The 20,766-nt window shown below is 46.2% G+C and overlaps 1 protein-coding gene across 1 annotated transcript in view; it reads right to left on the bottom strand.

Moving 5' to 3' along the window:
* The window catches only part of PGPEP1 (pyroglutamyl-peptidase I), a 47,546-nt gene extending 26,780 nt beyond the window's left edge, over positions 1-20,766 (bottom strand). The window contains 3 exon segments of the mRNA XM_082455482.1: positions 169-285; positions 18,525-18,577; positions 20,643-20,766. Of these exon segments, the coding sequence (XP_082311608.1) occupies positions 169-285; positions 18,525-18,577; positions 20,643-20,676 (204 nt within the window). The 5' untranslated portion in view covers positions 20,677-20,766.

Here is a 20,766-nt window from a genome sequence, read left to right as displayed (position 1 = left end):
TAAGGGTAACCCAGGAAAGTGTGGCACTTTAGGAAATAAGACTGTGGCATCAGCCATGTGATCAGAGCAGGAACAAAGTCACACAAACCATCCATGTGTGGGGCACCCACCTGCAGGTCCTGATGGGGAAGCACCTACCTTCACCCCACTCATCTTTGCCCCATTTACCTGTGGACTGTGCTTCTCCCACAGGGCGGGGATGAGCCTCTGGACTGTCTTGTACTCCACTGGAATCTCATACACATGCAGGTCCACGCTGTCACCAAGCCCCAGCTTCTCCAGCTCCTGGGAGCAAGAGCAGAGGAAACGTGGCATTAGGTCAGGGCTGCAGGGATAAAGAGATCCCTGGGGACAGAGTGACCTGTCTTCAGAAGACAGGCAGGGTTCCTGACTCACTGTGCAGAGCAGGAAGGCACATATGCTGGTCAATCCCAAAGCTCCTCCCTCAGCCCCTTCCCCACCCACTGTCTCAGCATCTCCGTGGGCAGCAGCATGATACCATGGCCTCTGAGGCTAGTCTCCTGGATTTGAACCCTGCCTGTGGGGGGAAGGGCAGTGACTTGGGCAAGTCACTTAACCTCTCTGTGCCTCAGTTTCCTCATCTGTAAAATGGGGATAATAAAGTACTTACTTCACAAGGTAGTTATAACAAATGAAGGAACTAATTCACGCTAAAGAGTTCCAAGCAATGTTTGGCATACTGTAGGGACTCGAATAATGTTGACTACCATTACTACTATTATTTTTGTTGTTTGTTATTATGCTCTCCCTTTGTTACACCTGTTAAGAATTGTTTATAGACTTGGTGCATGGTAGATAGCAGGGTCTCAACATACATTTACAGATGGACCCAACTCCTTAGGGAGCCTCTAACCACCTCAGGAATGAAGGAGTTTAAGAATATCATGAATTATAAACGAAAATGGGCTATGATGACCCCAATGTTCACAGCAGCACTATTTACAATAGCCAAGACGTGGAAGCAACCTAAATGTCCATCAGCAGATGAATGGATAAAGAAGATGTGGTATATATATAAATGGAATATTACTCAGCCCCAAAAGAGAGTGAAATAGGGACTTCCCTGGTGGCACAGTGGTTAAGAATCTGCCTGCCAATGGAGGGGACACGGGTTCGAGCCCTGGTCCAGGAAGATCCCACATGCCGCGGAGCATCTAAGCTCGTGCACCAAAACTACTGAGCCTGCGCTCTAGAGCCTGCGAGCCACAACTACTGAGCCCACGTGCCACAACTACTGAGCCCACGTGCCACAACTACTGAAGCCCGTGTGCCTATAGCCTGTGCTCCGCAACAAGAGAAGACACTGCAATGAGAAGCCCGCACACTGCAACGAAGAGTAGCCCCCGCTCGCTGCAACTAGAGAAAGCCTGCACGCAGCAACAAAGACCCAACACAGCCAAAAATAAATAAATAATTAATTTTTTTTAAAAAAGAGTGAAATAATGCCATTTGCAGAAACACGGATAGACTTAGAGATTATCATACTAAGTGAAGTCTGTGAAGCAGAGAAAGACAAATACCATATGATATCACTTACATGTGGAATCTAAAAAAAAAATGATACAAATGAACTTATTTACAAAACAGAGACAGACTCACAGACATAGAAAACAAACTGACGGTTAACAAAGGGGAAAGGGCGGGGAGGGATAAATTAGAAGTTTGGGATTAACAGATACACACTACTATATATAAAATAGATAACCAACAAGGACCTACTGTACAGCACAGGGAACTATATTCACTATCTTGTAATAACCTATAATGGAAAAAATCTGAAAAAGAATATGTATACATAGGTATGTACATATATGTATATATAAATATATATCTGGGAAAAAAGGGCTATGATGGAGCACCACATGTGCACTTTTCTGGGGAAACACGGACGCTTTCCTCAGATTCTCAATGTGGCAGAGCCCATGACTGGCCCTCCTTCCCCCAGATGGCCCACAGCCCAGAGCACAGCAGACCCAGAACCAACTTTCCCGGAGGAATGATGATCCTGGCAGCTCTGGCGTCCAGGGGTGGGCAGAGACGTTCAGGGATGAAGGTTTCAGCTCAATATCAAAAACTGAGCATTGTTCATGGTAAAATTAATACCCCAAATAATGATTATCGGTCAGGCTGTTTCAGATTATTCTCAGATCTCATGCAGTAATTTGGACATGCTACCACTGGCGGATGTTACAGAGTTCTATGGGCAGGTCCCAGGAGAAGCATTTTTTGCATCTGGCCTTGCCGAATTCACTAGAGGTGAGCTCTTATCTTTTTTTTTTTTTTGCCACGCTGCGCAGCTTGTGGGATCTTAGTTCCCCGACCAGGAACTGAACCCAGGCCCACGGCAGTGAAAGTGTGGAGTCCTAACCACTGGACCACCAGGGAAGTCCCTAGAGGTGAGTTCTTGCATCTCCTGCAGCGGCTGCAGGATTTCTTTCTCTGGTTGCCTTGACCTTGCTACCCACGCTACCCCAACTCTGCGCCCCACTGACTGCAGTTGCTCTGGAGAGTATCCGATGCCTGGAACAGCAGGTCTTTCCTCACTGATAGATAATTCCAAATTGCTCCCCAAAGAGGTCACCTGGAGACAAGGACATCTGGAGGGTAGGTGGGGTGAGGCAGGTGTGTGTGCAGGGGGAGTCTCAAATGCCAACACCAGGATCTGGGACCCCAGCGCTCTTGCTAAGCCCAGTTACGTGTGAGATCAGGAAGCCCTCCCCACCGGACAGAAGAGGGCAGAGCGCAAACCTGCACGGTGCACGGTGAGCTGCAGACACTGATGGGTAGAGGGCTAGGGGGGAGGGTGGTTATATTTTGTGTGAAATCTATTTTAAAAGACACTAAAGAGAAAACTTTGTAAAATATTTAACTTCTCCCACAATCATTTTTCTTGGTCACTAATATTTTTATTCTTCATGCTCCTTTGTCTTCTCAACTCCCTGGACTGTGGTGATGGGAATCAGAGGGGACTTTCTTCAAAGGGTTTGTGGATTCAGAGACGAGGCAGGCCTGGTGCTCGCTGGCACACAACCATGATTCCTACCTGACCATATTGTTTTTTACACCATCGAACCCCTGAGAAGCGCTGGAGGTTTTAGATCTGTGCTCCCTGTTTCCATTCCCGTGATTTTATCAATATTCACCCTGTTTGTGCACGCTGCACGCCCGGAGTGATGATTTTGAATGGCCACACATTAAAAATAATAGGATGTTATAGACCACTGTTTGCTTGACGTTTGTTGGATACACCCAAGTTTTTTTTTTGTTTGTTTGTTTTTTTTAAAGAACTTTTATTTATTTATTTTATTTTATTTATTTATTTTTGACTGTGTTGGGTCTTTGTTTCTGTGCAAGGGCTTTCTCCAGTTATGGCAAGCGGGGGCCTCTCACTATTGCGGCCTCTCTTGTTGCGGAGCACAGGCTCCAGATGCGCAGGCTCAGTAGCTGTGGCTCACGGGCTTAGTTGCTCCGCGGCATGTGGGATCTTCCCAGACCAGGGCTCGAACCCGTGTCCCCTGCATTGGCAGGCAGATTCTCAACCACTGCGCCACCAGGGAAGCCCACACCCAAGTTTTGTTTTGGCAAATTGATTTGGAGATCAAGCCCCATCTCCTCCCCAGCACTGCCCCAGCCTCTTGTCCCCCAAGGCAGCATCTAAAATCACAACGCAGCCTTTCCCTACTTCCGCCCTGCTGTGGCTCTTGCCACGCTCAGAATAAAAATCTCAACTCCCCACCATGGCCCACGATGCCCTGAGGGGTCGGGATGCTGCCCTCCTCTCCCTTTGTCCCCCTTTTGCTCACTTCCCCCAACACAGCCTCCCACATACCAGACTCACTCCTGCCTCAGGGCCTTTGCACTGGCTATTCCCTCCGCTTAGAATGCTCTTCCCATCACTTTCCGGTCAGTTGACTCCTTAGCCTTCATGTCTTAGCCTCCCAAGAAGACATTCTGGATGCCCAGCCTGCTTTACATGCTCTCTCGGTCCCACAGGTCAATGTCCTGGCCACGGCCCAAGATGTGTACACATTAGGTGCTGGTGAATGTCAGCTGAACAAGTGAGCAGTTCAAGCTTGGACTGAGAACAAACACAGACCCAGGTGAGCCTGGGCAAGTACCCGACCCTCTTGAGGGTGCCTTGTTTTTCTTAACTGTAAGTGGGGGTTTGGACTCACTGCTGGCTGTGACCCCTTTCCTTTTCATCCTTTCCTACATTTAAAAGTAGCTCCTCACTATTTGCAACAGCCGAAAGGCAGAGACAGCCCAAGTATCCATCACTGGATGAAAGGATATAAACAAAATGTGGTCCATCCATACAGTGGAATATTACTCAGCCATGAAAAGGAATGAAGCACTGACACATGCTACAATGTGGATGAACCTTGAAAACATCATGCTGCATGAAAAAAGCCAGACACAAAAGGTCACATATTATATGACTCTGTTTCTGTGAAATGTCCAGAACAGGCAAATCCACAGAGACAGAAAGCAGATCAATGGTTGCCTGGGGCTTGGGGACTGGGGATGGGGAGTGACTGCTAACGGGGACAGGATTTCCTTTTTGGATGATAAAGATGTTCTGGAATTAAACAGAGGTGGTGGTTGGACAACACTGTGAATGTAATAAATGCCACTGATTTGTACACTTTAAAATAGTTTTATACTATGCAAGTTCATCTCAATTTTTTAAAAAAGGAAAAAGCAGCTCTTAATTGCCTGGATGGTGGAGGGTAGGAATCAGGAGTGGAGCCTCTAAAGCCAGGTGACCAGGTTTGTTCTCCCTCCCCTACCCTCACTCCCTGGCTGGGTGACCCTGGGTAAGTCACTCAACCTCTCTGTGCTTTAGTTCCCTCATCTGTAAATGGGTGAACAGTAGTACCCATGTCATAGGGAGAAAAAATAAAACAATAGAAGAAACTAGAAAAAATAAAACAATGTTAACTTAAATTATATTTTAAAACATTAATGTGTTTCCTTTTAAAAAAAAAAAAATCCAAGTGACTTTTTCTGCCTAATATGGAATAAGCGAAAAAAAAAAAAAAAGACAAAATGTGTAAAATAACAATTTTCAGACGTGGAGTTGAGGAGTCAAAGCTGAGGTTCTAGAAAGTGTAAGAAGGCTACAGTTTGCAGAGTGGAGTCCTGGACAGGAGGTACCTGGGGGGAAGAGGAGGTAGGGGGAGGGAGAGGAGGGGGGAGGGGAAGGGGAGGAGGGAAGTAGGTAGAAAGGAGAGAGTGGGTAGAGAGGGAGAGAGGAAGAGAGAGGGAGAGAGAGGGAGGAAGAGAGAGAGAGATCAGTCTAGAAATTGATCCAGAGCTCTTTTGAGGGTCCGAGGCCTGATGGGTTTACACGCATGCAGAGGCCAGGGATAGAGCCACTTGAAAGGAACAGAGGGAACAAGCCTCCGAGCTCACACTGGGTTGGAAATACTTGTTCCCACCAGCCAGAGCGGAAAAACTTCACAAGGAAGTGGAGAAAAATTAGCCCCAGAGTGAAGACTGCTCTGGTCCTGCCTAACAAAACTGAACAGCAAGCCTGGAAAGGAACTATTTCCAGTAGCTTAATTGTATCCCAGAACAAAGCTCAAGAATATTTTGAGGAAATACAGAAGTATACAGCATGCCACAAGGTAAAATTCACAAGATCTGGCACCAGTTGAAACTTACCAGGCATGCAAAGAAGCCAAAAACTACCACCCATAATGAAGAGAAAAATCAATCAATAGAAACAGGACCGGGGGCTTCCCTTCCCTGGTGGCGCAGTGGTTAAGAATCCGCCTGCCAATGCAGGGGGCACGGGTTCAAGCCCTGGTCCAGGAAGATCCCACATGCAGCGGAGCAACTAGGCCCGTGAGCCACAACGACTGAAGCCCGAGCGCCTAGAGCCCAAGCTCTGCAGCAAGAGAAGCCACTGCAATGAGAAGCCCGCGCACCTCATCAAAGAGTAGTCCCTGCTCGCCACAACTAACGAAAGACTGCACGCAGCAGCGAAGACCCAACGCAGCCAAAAATAAAATAAATATTTTTTAAAAAGAAAGAAAAAACCCTGCTATGTAACTATTGTAAATATAAATTTAAAAAAGAAAAGAAAAGAAACAGGACCAGGGAATTCCCTGGTGGTCCAGTGATTAGGATTGCACGCTTTCACTGCCGATGGCCCGGGTTCAATCCCTGGTCAGGAAACTAAGATCCCTCAAGCCACGTGGCACGGCCAAAAAAAAAAAAAAGAAAGAAGAAGAAAAGAAACAGGACCAGAAACAACACAGATGGTAGAATTAGTAGATAAGGACATGAACACAGTTGGTATATTTTTAAAAAGCCAGACAGATCAAGTTTGAAGCCCCCTCACCCTGAGTCTGGGTCCCATTCCCATGCTTCAGAAGAAGATACTGTTAACAGCACACACATCCATGCAGACCTATTTCTATCCCTTCTACACACCTATCTGAGAAAACACATAGTATTTATTTTTACATCTATTGCATCCTTCAGCAACTATGCTTTCTCCACTCAGCAGTTGGTTTTGGAGATCTAGCTACATTATTATATGTAAATCTTGTTCCTTCCCTTTTCCCTGCTGCATAATATTCCATCTCGGAAATTAGCTGGATTTAAACATTCCCCTACACTGGAATATTTAAGTGGCTTCCAATTTTCCTCAGTTTTAAGCCATACTGCAGCAAGCATCCTTGTGCACATTTCTCGCACCCATGTGTGAAGCATAAATGCTAAAAAGTGACCTAGTTGCACTGCAAGATCAGAACATGTATGCTAGTGAGTGATACTATCAAATTGAAGCCTGCTTTTCTTTTCTTTCTTTCTTTTTTTTTTTCTTTTGGCCACACCACAAGGCTTGCAGGATCTTAGTTCCCCGACCAGGGATTGAACCCGGGCCACAGCAGTGAAAGCCCAGAATCCTAACTACCAGGCCACCAGGGAACTCCCGAAGCCTGCCCTTCTGACCTCAGACTCAGTATATACTAGAGGCAGGGGAAAAACTTAAGGGTTTATAAATGAAACTTCCCTTAATCCCCAAAAGGAGACCCAGTGAGCTCTTTTCCACCTTAAAAACAAATTCAATGGCACCAAAAGTACAGACAATAAAAGAAAAAAATAGAGAAATTAAGATTTCATAAAAATGAAAAAAAAATTGTGAATCAAAGGACGCAATAAATAGAATGAAAAAGCACCTGGGGTGAAAGAAAATATTTGCAAACCGTATATCTGACAAGGGATCTATATCTAGAATACAGTTGACCCTTGAACAACACGGATTTGAACGGCACGGGTCCACTTATATGCAGATTTATTTTCAACAGTAAATACCTCAGCACCACACAATTCGAGCTTGGTTGAATCTGCCGATGCAGAACTGTGGATATGGAGGAACAAAGCATATGGAAGACTGACTGTAAGTTACAGACGGGTTTTCCACAGTGCAGAAGGTTGGTGCCCCTAAAGCCCAAGTTGTTCAAGGGTCAACTGTATATAAAGAATGCTTACAACTCAATAATAATAATAATAAAAACCTAACAACTTAATTTTAAAATGGGCAAAGGATATGAATAGACATTTCTTCAAAGAAGCTAGTGGCCAATAAGCACAAGAAAAGATGCTCAACATTATTAGTCATTAGGGAAATGCACATCAAAACCACAGTGAGATATTATTTCACACCCACCAGGATATCTTAAAAAAAATGGAAAATAACAAGTGTTGGCAAAGATGCGGAGAAATCGGAACACTTGTGCACTGCTGGTGGGAATGTAAAATGGTGCAGCCCCTGTGGAAAACAGCTTGGTGGTTTCACAAAAAATTAAACAAAGAATTACCATATGATCCAGCAACTCCACATCCAGGTATGTAGCCAAAAGAACTGAAAGCAGGATCTTGAACAGATATTTGTATATCCTTGTTCACAGCAGCATTATTTACAATAGCCAAAAGATGGAAACAACTCATATGTCCATCAGCTAATGAATTGATAAATAAAATTTGGTATATCCATACAATAGAATACTCTTCAGCCTTAAAGAAGAAGGAAATTCTGACAGATGCTACAACATGGATGAACCTTGAAAACATTATGCTGAATGAAAGAAGCCAGACACAAAAGAACAAAAGCTGTATGATTTCACTGATATGAGGTCGCTAGAGCAGTCAGATTCATAAAGACAGAAGGTAGAATGACGGGCGCCAGGGACTGGGGAGAGGGAAGAATGGGCAGTTAGTGTTTAATGGGGACAGGATTTCATTTTGGGAAGATAAACAAGTTCTGGAGACGGATGATGGTGATGGGTGCAAAACAGTGTGAATGTACTTAATGCCACTCAGCTGTACACTTACAAATTGTTCAAATGGTAAATTTTATGTTATGTATATTTTATCACAATTTGAAAAAGAAAAAGCAGGAAGCTACAGTCTATATCCATCTCCTTACCCTTGAATTGCTCCCTGAATACAGACCCTAAAGGCATCTGCTGTGTGCTGACACCAGGGGCTCTCAGGAGCCTGTTAAGATTTTTTTTTTTAACGTGAACCATTTTTTTAAAAGTCTTTATTGAATTTGTTACAATATTGCTTCTGTTTTATGTTTTTGTGTTTTGGGCCATGAGGCATGTGGGATCTTAGCTCCCCAACCAGGGATTGAACCTGCACCCCCTGCATTGGAAGGCAAAGTCTCAACCACTGGACTGCCAGGGAAGTCCGTCAGGAGCCTGTTAACAGGAAGACAAACAGCTTCCCTCGGGCCTCTGCCCCTGAGTCCAGGATCTGAGCACATTATTCCCTGCAGCCCAAGCCGTTCCCTGTGCACCAGACTCTCTCCATTGGAGATTTTGAATTTGGCTCTTTACCAACTGTACTTCATTTGTTGAAAGCTGGGAACTGTCAGATTCCAATTTTAAATCCTCCACAACTTTCTGGAATTCCTTTCTGCCTTTTCTCTCAATCTCAATGGAAAACCTAAAATCTACAGAGTATGGGACTTCCCTGGAGGTCCAGTGGTTAAGACTCTGAGCTTCCACTGCAGGGGGCTCAGGTTCAATCCCTGGTTGGGGAACCAAGATCCCACCTGCCGTGCACCATGGCCAAAAAAAATAATAAAATGAAATGAAGTGAAATAAAATAAAATCTACAGAGTAAATATCCACTTCCAAGCCCTCCACACACACATAATTTGCAGGAATTTCAAATTCCCAACGGCCTGGCCAGGAGGAAGGACCCAGATATGTGAAGGCACCCAATCTGGGGTCCTCCTCATTTCCCTTAAATGATGAATTGTGTCCCTTTATCAGGATCTTGAACATGTAGGGGAAATGGGGTTACACAAACTTTTCATTTTTCAGAAAAGTGGGGACTTCCCTGGTGGCGTAGTGGTTAAAAATCTGCCTTCCAATGCAGGGGACATGGGTTCGAGCCCTGGCCCGGGAAGATCCCACATGCCACGGAGCAGCTAAGCCTGCGCACCACAACTACTGAGCCCGCGCACCACAACTACTGAAGCCCATGCACCTAGAGCCCGTGCTCCGCAGCAAGAGAAGCCACAGCAATGAGAAGCCCGCGCACTGCAACGAAGAGTAGCGCCCGCTCGCTGCAACTAGAGAAAGCCCGCGCGCAGCAACGAACACCCAACGCAGCCAAAAATAAAATAATAAATTAATTAATTAAAAAAAAAAAGAAAAGTGAGTTTTCCAGAAAGTCATGAGCTTAGAGGCACAGAACACCTTTCCCCAAGCCCCAGGCTATAGGCCCATCATGCTCAGCTCCGTTTCCCCAGTGGAGCTAATATTACTTAATATTTTTCTCAAACTCAATCATTTCATTTTTTCCCTTAAATAAATGTAGCCTCATCCCTAGGTGACAGTATCCATGAAGTTACAAGACGTGATGTGCTAGTTATATATGCTTTTTCTAAAACACATTATATTAAATACAGAGCCACCATAATTTCACGTTTGCCCTATATAGAGTGTGTGTATACTTTTCATGTACGAAATATTTCAAAAATAATTTAAAGCACTTCTCTCTTCCTCCAAAAATATTTTTAAGTTATTCCTTTTTAAATTAACTCAAGTTAAAAAAAAAAACAACTAACCCAAGTAGATAAACAACAAGGTCCCACTGTATAGCACAGGGAACTATATTTAATATCTTGTAATAAAATATGATGGAAAAGACTCTGAAAAAGAATATATACATATACATATATACACGCGCACACACATATGAATCACTTTGCTGTACGCCAGAAACAAACACAACATTGTAAATCAACTACACTTCAATTTAAAATAAATAAATAAATAAATAAATATTGAATAAATAAAAAGTAACTCAAGCAATTTTTTTGAATACATTGTTTGGACTCTGCCCTCAGGCTAAAGACAAAAAGAACCATAAGCAAATACTAAATTCTAATAAGTAGGCTTTCTTTGGGGGAAGCATGAGTAGGTAATTCTGAAATTCCTTTCTGTTTATTCTAGGATTGATCAAAGAAGTGAACACATGGGGATCATGAGGGGAGGGGATTCACAATGTCAGAGGAAGGAGTCACAAGTCTGTGGTGTTGGATCAGAATTGAAGGCATCTGTGCAAATTCCAGGGTTTTGATATAGAAATGGGTGCTGGTGTGTGTGTTTGTGTGTGAATGTACACACCTCTACTTTCCAGTTCTGTCAACTGCCAGAGCTCAGAAGCGATGATATCCTAGTAGCAGTGAGCACACCCAGCTCCCAGCTTCCAGCTTTAACTATCATTCTCTGCTAAAAGAATGAAGGTTTTCTTGGAGAAGCTGCTCATTTCAGGGATGGGACAGGGAAAGTACAAAGGTGGACCCAGAATTCCTATAAGACCCAGCAATTCCCCTCTTGATACACACACATACCCCTAAGAGAAATGAAGACCTACATGCACACAAAAACTTGTATGTGAATGTCCATGTAGCATTACTCATATAACCAAAAGGTGGAAATAACCCAAATGCCCATCAACAAATAAACAAAACATGGTCCATCCATACAATGAAATATTACTCAGCCATGAAAAGGAGTGAAGCATTGATTCATGCTACAACAGGGACGGACCTCGAAAATGTTATGCTGAGTGAAAGGAGACATAAAAGGCCACGTCTTGTGATTCTATTTATATGAAATGTCCAGAAAAGGCAAATCCATAGAGACAGAAGCTAAATTAGTGGTTACCTGAGGAAAAGGAGGAATGGGAGTGATAGCTAATGGGTATGGGCTTCTTTTGGGGTGATGAAAATGTTCTGGAATTAGATGGAAGCGATGGTTGTACAACTCTGTGACTATATTATAAACTGTTAAATTATACACTTTAAAAGGGTGAATTTTATGGTACATGATTATATCCCATAAAATTGTATCTCAGTTTTTCTTAAAAGCATACAAAGCATCTGACATCCAATACTCAGGTAGAAATCAGAAAAATGCGGGGGGAAGGATGCCCTACTAAATGCAGTGTAGTGTCCTGGATGGGATCCTGGAGCAGAAAAAGGACATTAGTGGGAAAACTCGTGAAACTCGAATGAAGACTGGAGTTTAGTTAACAGTAATGGACCAATGTTGATTTCCTCATTTTGAGATATGTAGTCATTATGTATGTTAACACTAGGGGAAATCGAGTAAGGGGTATGTGGGAACTCTTTGTATTATCTTTGTAATTTCTCTGTAAATCTAAAATTATTGTGAAAATACATGTGAAATTGACATGCATACACTGATGTGTATAAAATTGATGACTAATAAGAACCTGCTGTATAAAAAAATAATAATAAAATTCAAAAATTAAAAAAAAGTAATACTAAACTTTCTTTGGGTTATTTGTATGGAAATATGTTAATATAAATGTTTCAGACATTACATGAAATTCCTAAAAATCTTATATGTTCTGGTATGTTATAAGTCATAATTCTAGTTATTACTTTAAAATGTGTATCTCAGAAATAACTAAATTTCCTTGTCAATTGCATTATTATGAACTTTCATCAAATCTTTAACCGTGGTCATTTTTAAGTCTTTTGTCATTTACAGACAGTTCTGGGTGTACTCTGATGCTTTTGCAAAAATGCTCCTATAAAAGGGTTTCATCTTCAAGGAATTCATGGAAAAGACTCTGACAAGTGCAGGTTTCTGGTAACTGACTATACTGCTGAACTGAATGAATAAGCATTTTCAGAACTCTAATGGAAAACTGATGAATTCATAGAAGTGCTAACAAAAGATCAAGATGAAAAAAATTAATTACATGGGACTGAGTGAACTGATGAGGATGTTTATAATTGTTGTGAATTTCTGTTTGAATAAAAAAAAAATGTTAAAAAAAAAAAAAAGCATTTCCAAAAAGTGAGCCTGAAACCAAAAAGGAAGGAAGTGCTCAAGAATGATACAGGAGCCAGCCTGAAGGGGCTGCCATGTGCCAAATCTGGGACAATTTGAACATCAAAATTAAGAGAGTAAGACGCAATAACCTATACAGGAAAAGAATCTGAAAAAGAAGAGATATATGTATATGTATAACTGAATCACTTTGTTGTACACCTGAAACTAACACAACACTGTAAACCAACTATACTCCAATATAAAATAAAAATTAAAAAAAAAAATTAAGAGGAAGAGGTTATCATCTGTTGAAGACAGTCAGTACCCATGAGTCCATGCAGATACAAATAAACTCACAGAAGGTCATAAAAAGTGTCGAAGGAAAGATGGAATTAGAAAACCATCATTTGGCAAGCATCATACTAAAATAATAACTGATTCAGGTGAGACTCACCAGGGGATGCTAATATGGTCTCAAAGTATCTCTCTATGGGATACTTTTTCATCACAAAGGGCAAGATAGTAACTTTGCCAAGAAGAAATCCATCAGACCTCACCTTCAGCAAGTGATCAAGGTCAATGATACCAAGAATGAGACACATCAATATATCCAGTGCCTCCTGATATGATGCACGGAAAAGGACACAACATTACTTCCGTGGGATTCCTGCCCCAAATACACACACAGCCTCCATCTAGTCATGAGGAAACACTGGAGGAGCCACCCTGACGGACACTCTCCAAAGGACTGAGCAGTTCTTAGCAAACATGTCATGCCATGAGACACAAAGAAAGACTGAGGAACTTTCCAGACCACAGGGGATTAAAGAAATGGGACAACTGAATCCTACATATAATCTGGAATTTTCTTCTGCTGTGAAGGACATTAACAGGGTGGTTGGCAAAATCTGAATAAGGGCTGTAGATTATAGAATTGTATCAATGTCCAATAAGCTTGATTTTGATCACTGTGCTGAGGCTTTGTTTTAGGAAATACACGGTGACTTATTTAGGGATAGAGGAGTATCATGTCTGCAACTGACCCCTAAATGACACAGAGCATGACAGTTCCTCAAAATATTAGACACAGAATTACCATAGGATGCAGCCATTCCACTTCAGGGTGTATACCCACAAGGCCTGAAAGCAGGATCTTGAAGAAATACTTGTAGGCCCATGTTCATGGCTGCATTATTCGTAAGAGCTAAAATGTAGAAGCAACCCAGGTGTCTACTGACCAATTAATGGATAAGCAAAATGTGGTATATACAGCTTGAGACCAGGCAATGGGATATAAATCAACCTTCAAGAGGAAGGAAATTCTGACACGTGCTACAACACGAATGAACCTTGAAAACATTATGCTAAATGAAATAAGCCAGGCACAAAAGCACAGAACCGTATGCTTCCATTTATATGAGGTCCCTAGCGTAGTCAGATCCAGAGAGACAGAAAGGATAATGTGGTAGTTGCCAGGGGCTGGGGGAGTGAGGAAAGAACAGTTAGTGTTTAATGGGGACAGGGTTTCAGTTTAGGAAGATGAAAAAGTTCTGGAAACCAATGATGGTGATGGCTGCAAAACAATGTGAATGTACTTAATGCCACTCAACTGTACACTTAATAATGGTTAAGGTGGTAAAGTTTATGTTATATATATTTTACCACAGTTTAAAAAATGACTTGGAAGTCAAAAAAATGTTTAAACTATATTTACCTACCTACCTATTTATCTATAGAGAAAGAGCAAATGTAATACAATGTTAACACTTGGGGAATCTGGGTGTGAAAGGACTTCTTTGTCATCCTCTCCTGCCATGGCTGGGAGGAGAAATCTCCAGCAAAGACCTCTCAGCATAAGGTAAACAATCTCATCTATCTTTACATCCTGTCAACCACGACCCCACTTTTTCTTACCCTCCTGTCCCCCACAGCTTGAAATTTCCCTGCCCTCTCCCCTGTTTCTTTTCCCCATGGCCCTGGCAGCGCTTTCTGGCAACATGTTGAAAGGCCAGTAATGAAAAGAATCCGTCTCCCGGGTTAAGTGAGGACTTAAAAGGATCATCTTTATTTGTTCAGAGTTTCACTCAGGGAGTTGGCCCCAAAGTTGTCCACGGGACAGGCCACCCATATGCCCAGGCAAGTCAATTTGGTGGAAGAATCTCTATGGGCGGGGGGGTGGGGTACTGAGGATGCTACTAACTCGGTTAGTGACCAAGCCAAGGAACCCTCTATACGGCGCAGTAACCCTCCCGGTGGCCACCATGCCATGTGATACGCCAAGGTCGGACCCCCAGCTCAGGGCAGCAGCCCCGCCTTATGGATCCTGTCTCTGCCCCTCTCCCTTCACCCAGCAGAAGAGGCGCTACATGCTGAGCACCACTGCCCGCCCAGAGTAACTCAAGGGTCTCTCCCACTGGGTGATGTTGACCAAGCATCAGTGGGAAGAATCGCCCACATCGACTTTTGATGGTAGGAAATGACCTGGTGCCACCAGGGAGCCATGGAGTGAGTCACCTTCTTGTCCTAACCTTTCCTCCTCACGTCCTCTGGGTCCCCACCTACCCCCTCCCCATCTGGGGGAAAAAATAAACTAAGAAACCCACCATCAAAGAAATACACACACCCCATGGCCAGCATCCCCACAGAGAGGCGTCCACATGCTCGCCAGAGACCCTGAGAGGGGCATCCTTGTTGCTTTATTCTTGGGGAGCAAACCCTGAAGCCCCCAGTGTCAGTGCCAATGGGAGGAGGGGTGGGTCGGGAAAGGAGACAGTTGTCCCCCTGCCACACACACACACACACACCAATACAGGCTAAGCAAAAGCAGCCGGCGCCAGAGGGACACAGAGGCTGTGCCATCCCATTCATTTGTTTGCAGCTTGAGACCAGGCAAAACTCATCTGTGGTGACGGAGCTCAGGAGGCAGCTGAGGAGTGATGGGGAGCGGGGTGGGGGGTGGGATAGCAGGAAAGAATGTTCTGGGTTGATGGGAATCAACCACCTTGATCGAAGTATTGGTGACATGGGCATAAATACTTTCCACGAAAGTGATGGGGGCACTGAAGATCTGTACATGTTTTTATACAAATGATTCCCCAATTTTAATAAGGGCTATGGTGGGGGAGGAGCAGCTATCCTATTCATCTTAAGTTAAGAGAAGTGGGTGGCCCGTAATCAAGCTAAATTCTTGGTCTCTGAGCACTTTCTGCTCCAAAAGGGCTGGACAGTTCTCCTGGGGGGAGGGTAGCAGCGCACCCCAAGTCCCACGACAATCTGCAGGGAGCACATCCGCCAAGCACAGACTGTGAAAGTAACGGGGCTTGTGCGCCCCAGACAACACATTGTCTACACCCCATCTACCTGACAAGATCCCGCCGCGCGGCTGCGTCTGACCGATTCCCTTGACCCCATAACAAAGACCCCCTTTGTTCCCTGGTTAATATCCTTAGCAGGTCTGTCTAGACTCACTGTGGCAGTAATTGTCCTGTGAAGTCACCAGGACCTGTGACCCGACTCCTCCTTGCCCCACTTGGGCAGAGAAGGCTACAGATGGCCCCAAGCCAAGGGGTTGGTCCAAGCCCTCAACACCCACCTGAGCCTCCTAGGGCGAGAAAGACCCGCAGCCAGCATCCCACTCCCACCACCCAAGAACTGCGGGGAGACAGGACACTCGAAAAATGCAGTCCCTCCTGTGTGGGGTGCTAGGGGCAGCGGCATTTTTTCCTGGGAAAGAGGAAAGGAGGGGTGCCCCTCTGTCCCCAGAACTCCCACCTCCCGAATGTGGCTGGTGGGAAACAGTTCACTCTCTGCTGGGGTGCCAGTTCACCCAGGGCATGAAGAAGGAAGGTCAGATAAGAGAGAGAGGAGAGAGACAGAAAGAAAGAGAGAGAGAGAGAAGGAGGTGGGGGGAGGGAGAGAGGAGGGAGCAAAAGACAGACATGGAGAGAGACACAGACTGGGAGAGTGAGAGACAGAGACAGGAAGAGACAGAGACCCAGAGAGGCCAAGAGAAACTGAAAGAGAGAGAGACAGTGGGGGAGAAAGATATATGGAAAGAGACATGGAGAAGGGGAGAGACAGAGACCCAGAGAGAAAGAGAGACAGAGAGAGACACCCAGAGAGAGACTGAGAGTGACAGAGAAACAGAGAGAGACAGAGAGAAGGGGAGAGACAGACAGAGAGAAGTGAGTTAGTTGGTCCCTGGCAGAGGAGGAGGAGTTCCTTCCACAGGTGGCAACTTGAGCTTCAGAAAAATCAGTCGGGACAGTAAGTAACGGCTGCTCACCCCGCCTCACCAAACACCCATCTTCAGCTTGAGGTGACAGACATCAATGGTTGCCCGCAACTCATGTCTGGATCACACCAAGAACACTCTGAGGCATATTTTCTTGAGGGATGGATTTGACCCATCCAATGACTACACCCTTTCCACGGGCAAATCTGTTTTATCCAGAGAAACTGAAAAGCACCACCAGAGGCTCCTAGCCACCCCATGCGTGGATCCGGCAGATGCTCTGCTGTGCAGAAGGCATGGGACCCAAGTGCAATTCCATTGACACCAAGCTCTAGAACAGGTAAAACGCACCTACGGAGGCCATAAAGTCAGCAGAGAGGTTTACACCTGGGAGTGGGGTTGGCGGGTGCAGGGGGAGTAGCTGGGAAAGGACACAAGGGGCTTCTGCAATGGGGACGAACAGAGAAGGGGCTGAGAATGTTCTAGGTCTTGATCTGGACTCAGGTGCTGCGGAGGTACAGATGTGTAAAATTTCATGGACAAACACCACTGTGCACACTCAGGGTACGTACACGCAACTCCAGTTTTTTTGTTGTTGTTGTTTTTTTAAGGGAAACAATTGGATCTGGGAAGGTTGGCATTTTTTTAGCTGGGGAATGGTGGAGAATTCTCCCTTCTTGTCTCATAAAGTTGAGGAAGAAAACTGAAAGTCTTCTAGAGGTGAGGTCTGGAGAGATGGGTGACTGAAATATAAGTGGTATTTCCCCACCGGCAGCAGGATGAAAAGCTGCCATCTTCCACCATCCGAGTCCCAAAGCTAGGAGGGATTTCCAAAGATTGTTTAATTGATTTTTCTCCTATTTAGATGCAGATCATAGTGTCTGGGGCCCAGGAATTCAGACACACGGCTTTGTGTCCACTCAGCCCCGTGAAGACTCCTGTCTGAAACTCGCACAAAGCCAGACACACACGTCTTCAGAAACACGCTGTTTCTTTTTTGTCTGGGGCTCCAGGGAGCGGGTGCGACGAGCAGGGCCTCAGACATGCTCCCATCTGCAGAGTCCCGGGGATCCTGTCCCTCTGTTCTGCTAGCAAAGTGGGGTGAAAATTTTTAAAAAGGGAGAGGAATGTGGCCAAGATTTTGAGGTCTGGAAGAAGGGTAACAAAAAAGGTGGGGCACCTCAACTGGGAATAGACACACTGAGGTTTCAACTTGGATTTTTCTCCGACTTCAGGGCTCTGGAGTGGAAAGCAGGGGATGCTTTAAATCAAGCAGCTAATGGGCTAGGATTAACACTAGTTTGGCTCCGGTCCGTGCAGATCTGATTTATATAAGGAGAAAACTTTTCTCTCTTTCTTTCTGCCCATTGTTCCCCAGTCTGTCCCTCCAAATGTCCCAGCTGACAAAGAAACTGGAAGGCTCAGGACAGTGGGAAAGACCTCCTCCCCCCCAACATGCAGCCTTTGCTTCCTCCAGCTGCCAGGAAGCAACACTGAGGGTCACTGCACCCCCTCTACAAGATTAATACATCCCCCAATATCCCTGCCTGTTCCCCCAAAACCTGGCTGTGGCATGGGATACTTCCGAAGAAATGCCACTCTGGTTTCTGAGCTGGATGACCTCAGATAACTCTCTCTGTGTCTCAGTTTCCTCATCCATAAAGTGGGCACAAGAATAACTGCACCTAAGGGTTGTTGGGAGAATTCAGCAAGCTGGGCAGCAAAAAACGCTTGGCGCACAGCAAGCACTCAACAAACGCAAGCTACAGTGGTAACTATCTTAGAGGAAGTGTATATCAGACTTAAATATCTCTCAGGAAGCTTCACGGGAGACGGTCTCTTCGTAGGTTCCTTCCTTTCTTTGGTGTCAAGTATTTCCAGGGTAAGCCCAGCCCCAAGCCTGATTCCTCCCCTCTGGATCCAGTTACCTGGACTGCAATCCAGCTGGCATTCACAGTGTGTTCCCCAAAAGGGCCGAACCCTGAAAAAAATAAGAAAAGCAGCATGTCACCACCCAGCAGCCCCTCCTGGCCTGCCCAGGGCCAGGCTGCTGCTTTCATCCAGGAGAATGGAGCAGGGAGCTTCGGGAGCAGCTGCCACCTGGGACAATGTTGGGGGCCTGGTCCCAAGTTCTGGGGTGCACCCAGTGTCCCTTCAGAGCCCTCCACCACACAAACTTGTCTGCTCTTAACAGAAGCTGTGAGTCCTTGGTCGTCCTCACTTTCACCTGACCTTCATGCCCAGCAACAAGCCAGTGCCCTCCTTTTGCCCCAGAAAAGGCTGGCCTTGTTCCCTTCCCAATTTCTTCCCCTATCCTTGACCCCCAAATATAATTTTATCATTGTCTTTGTGCCTCTTCCCTGGACTCTGGAACTTCAGGGCCATAGGCGGTCTGTGAATCATCGCCTGATAAGGAACGGCCCTTAAGGGATGCAAGTGGGTATCTCCCAGGTCAGGCTGTCCAGACGTCATCCCACCACCCTCCTCCCTACTCACTCAAACTCCAGGCCCCATTTACAAACCAGATTCTCACCTGAGGATGTGCTAAGTGCTCTGCATGCCCTGTGGCATTCAGCCTCCCTGTGCCTCCCTTTCAGGCAAGGGTGTTTCCTGGGCCCATTTTAGAGGAGCCAGGACTGAGGTACAGAGAGGTGAAGCCAGCTGCCCAAGGTCTCACAGCAAGAAGATGGAAGAGCACGGATTCAAACACAGACCCAGGAGAGTCTGTGGCCTCCCTCTTCTAATCGCCCCAACACACCACCTAAAAAATAAACCTCTCTAAGAAAGCCTGTCATTGAACCATGGGTCACTCCAGCTGGGCCAAGTGTCCCAAGTGGTATCACGGCCCTGGGAGGGATACTGTTCCCTGGAACAGCAAGGGGCCCCCAAGTAGGGTCAGAACCTCTCCACCCCTTTCCTCCTCCTGCATGGACCAAGTATGAGTCCCAGCTCAGCCACTTACAAACAAGGTGACCTCTGTGAGCCTCAGTTTCCCCCTCTGCAAAATGGAGACTGTAAAGATTTAATGAGCTCATGCAAGAAAAATGCCCAGTCCCATGGCTGCCTGCTGAGTCAGGACTAAAGTAATAAATAAGCAGATATAGGAGGGCTGCAGGGGAAAGTGACCCTCTGGCAACTTGACACACCTGTTTGTCAGATAAGTGGCTTCTTCCATATTCCTGGAAATTCGAGGACCAGCCCAAACCTCCCTGGACCACAATATACCTGCTCGAACCTTAGCTGGATTTCTCACTCTGACCCCTCCTGACAGGGTCAAAATACCGCACCCCCCCACCCCCCACCCCGACCAGAGGCCTGGCAGAAACTGACCGCACACGAGGCTCCGAGGTTGAGTCTCCTAGAGGAGAAGCAGTTAGTTTTGGGGAGTCGGTGACAGTGGGGCGGGGGTCCGGGATCACCCAGAAACAGCCCGGGCAGGAAAGATTTTGACCAAGACAGTCCTTGGGACAAGCGGAAGAACGGCCGGGCACCCGAGGTTCCCCGAACTTCACCTGCCCCTGCCTCGGGGGAGCAGCCCCCCATTAGCGCAAGACTCGGGGAGCAGTGGCTGGCAAGAGATTAACTTGTCACGGGGCACTTCCTGCCCGCAAATCGGCCTTTGTCCCCTGGGACAGAGGGTGGTGACAAACCCGACCTCGGGAGGGGCAGGGAGGAGTCCAGTCCAGCCTGCCGGCCGGGTAGACACAACAAACAGGTGCCCGGAGGGTCCCTGTCCCCGACTGGGGAAGGAAGGAGGCCAGAGGGGCTTGCTCCGTGTGGGGCACTTGGCAGGACCCCCACGTCCTTGCCTGCCCCGACTCCTGACAGTGGGACCACAGGGGCGCCCCCTTCTCCACTTTCTCTGTCGCGCGGACTGAGCTGGGCTCCCGTGGGCGATGACATCTTCCAAACCTGGGACGACTTCTAGCACCTGCCCCACCCGCGCCACCGCGCTTCTTCCGGCCCCGCTGCCTCCGGAGCCGCCCAACCCGCCCCAGCCACGGGCCGCCGCTGCCGCGGCCGCCATCAGCGCACTACCCGCGTACCCGTCACCACCACCGCCTTCCTGTGCTGCTCCATGGCGGGCTCAGGTTGCGCCTTTGACCCACTCCTGTCCGGACTGGCGAGACCTCTGCCGCCGCTGCCGCCGCTCGGCCACCGCGCCGCCCC

The sequence above is a fragment of the Balaenoptera physalus genome (assembly GCF_965194825.1).
Source record: "Balaenoptera physalus genome assembly, chromosome: 3".
Classification (NCBI taxonomy): domain Eukaryota; kingdom Metazoa; phylum Chordata; class Mammalia; order Artiodactyla; family Balaenopteridae; genus Balaenoptera; species Balaenoptera physalus.
Note: the sequence above shows the minus strand (reverse complement) of the source record. Positions and strands in the feature narration are given on the sequence as shown.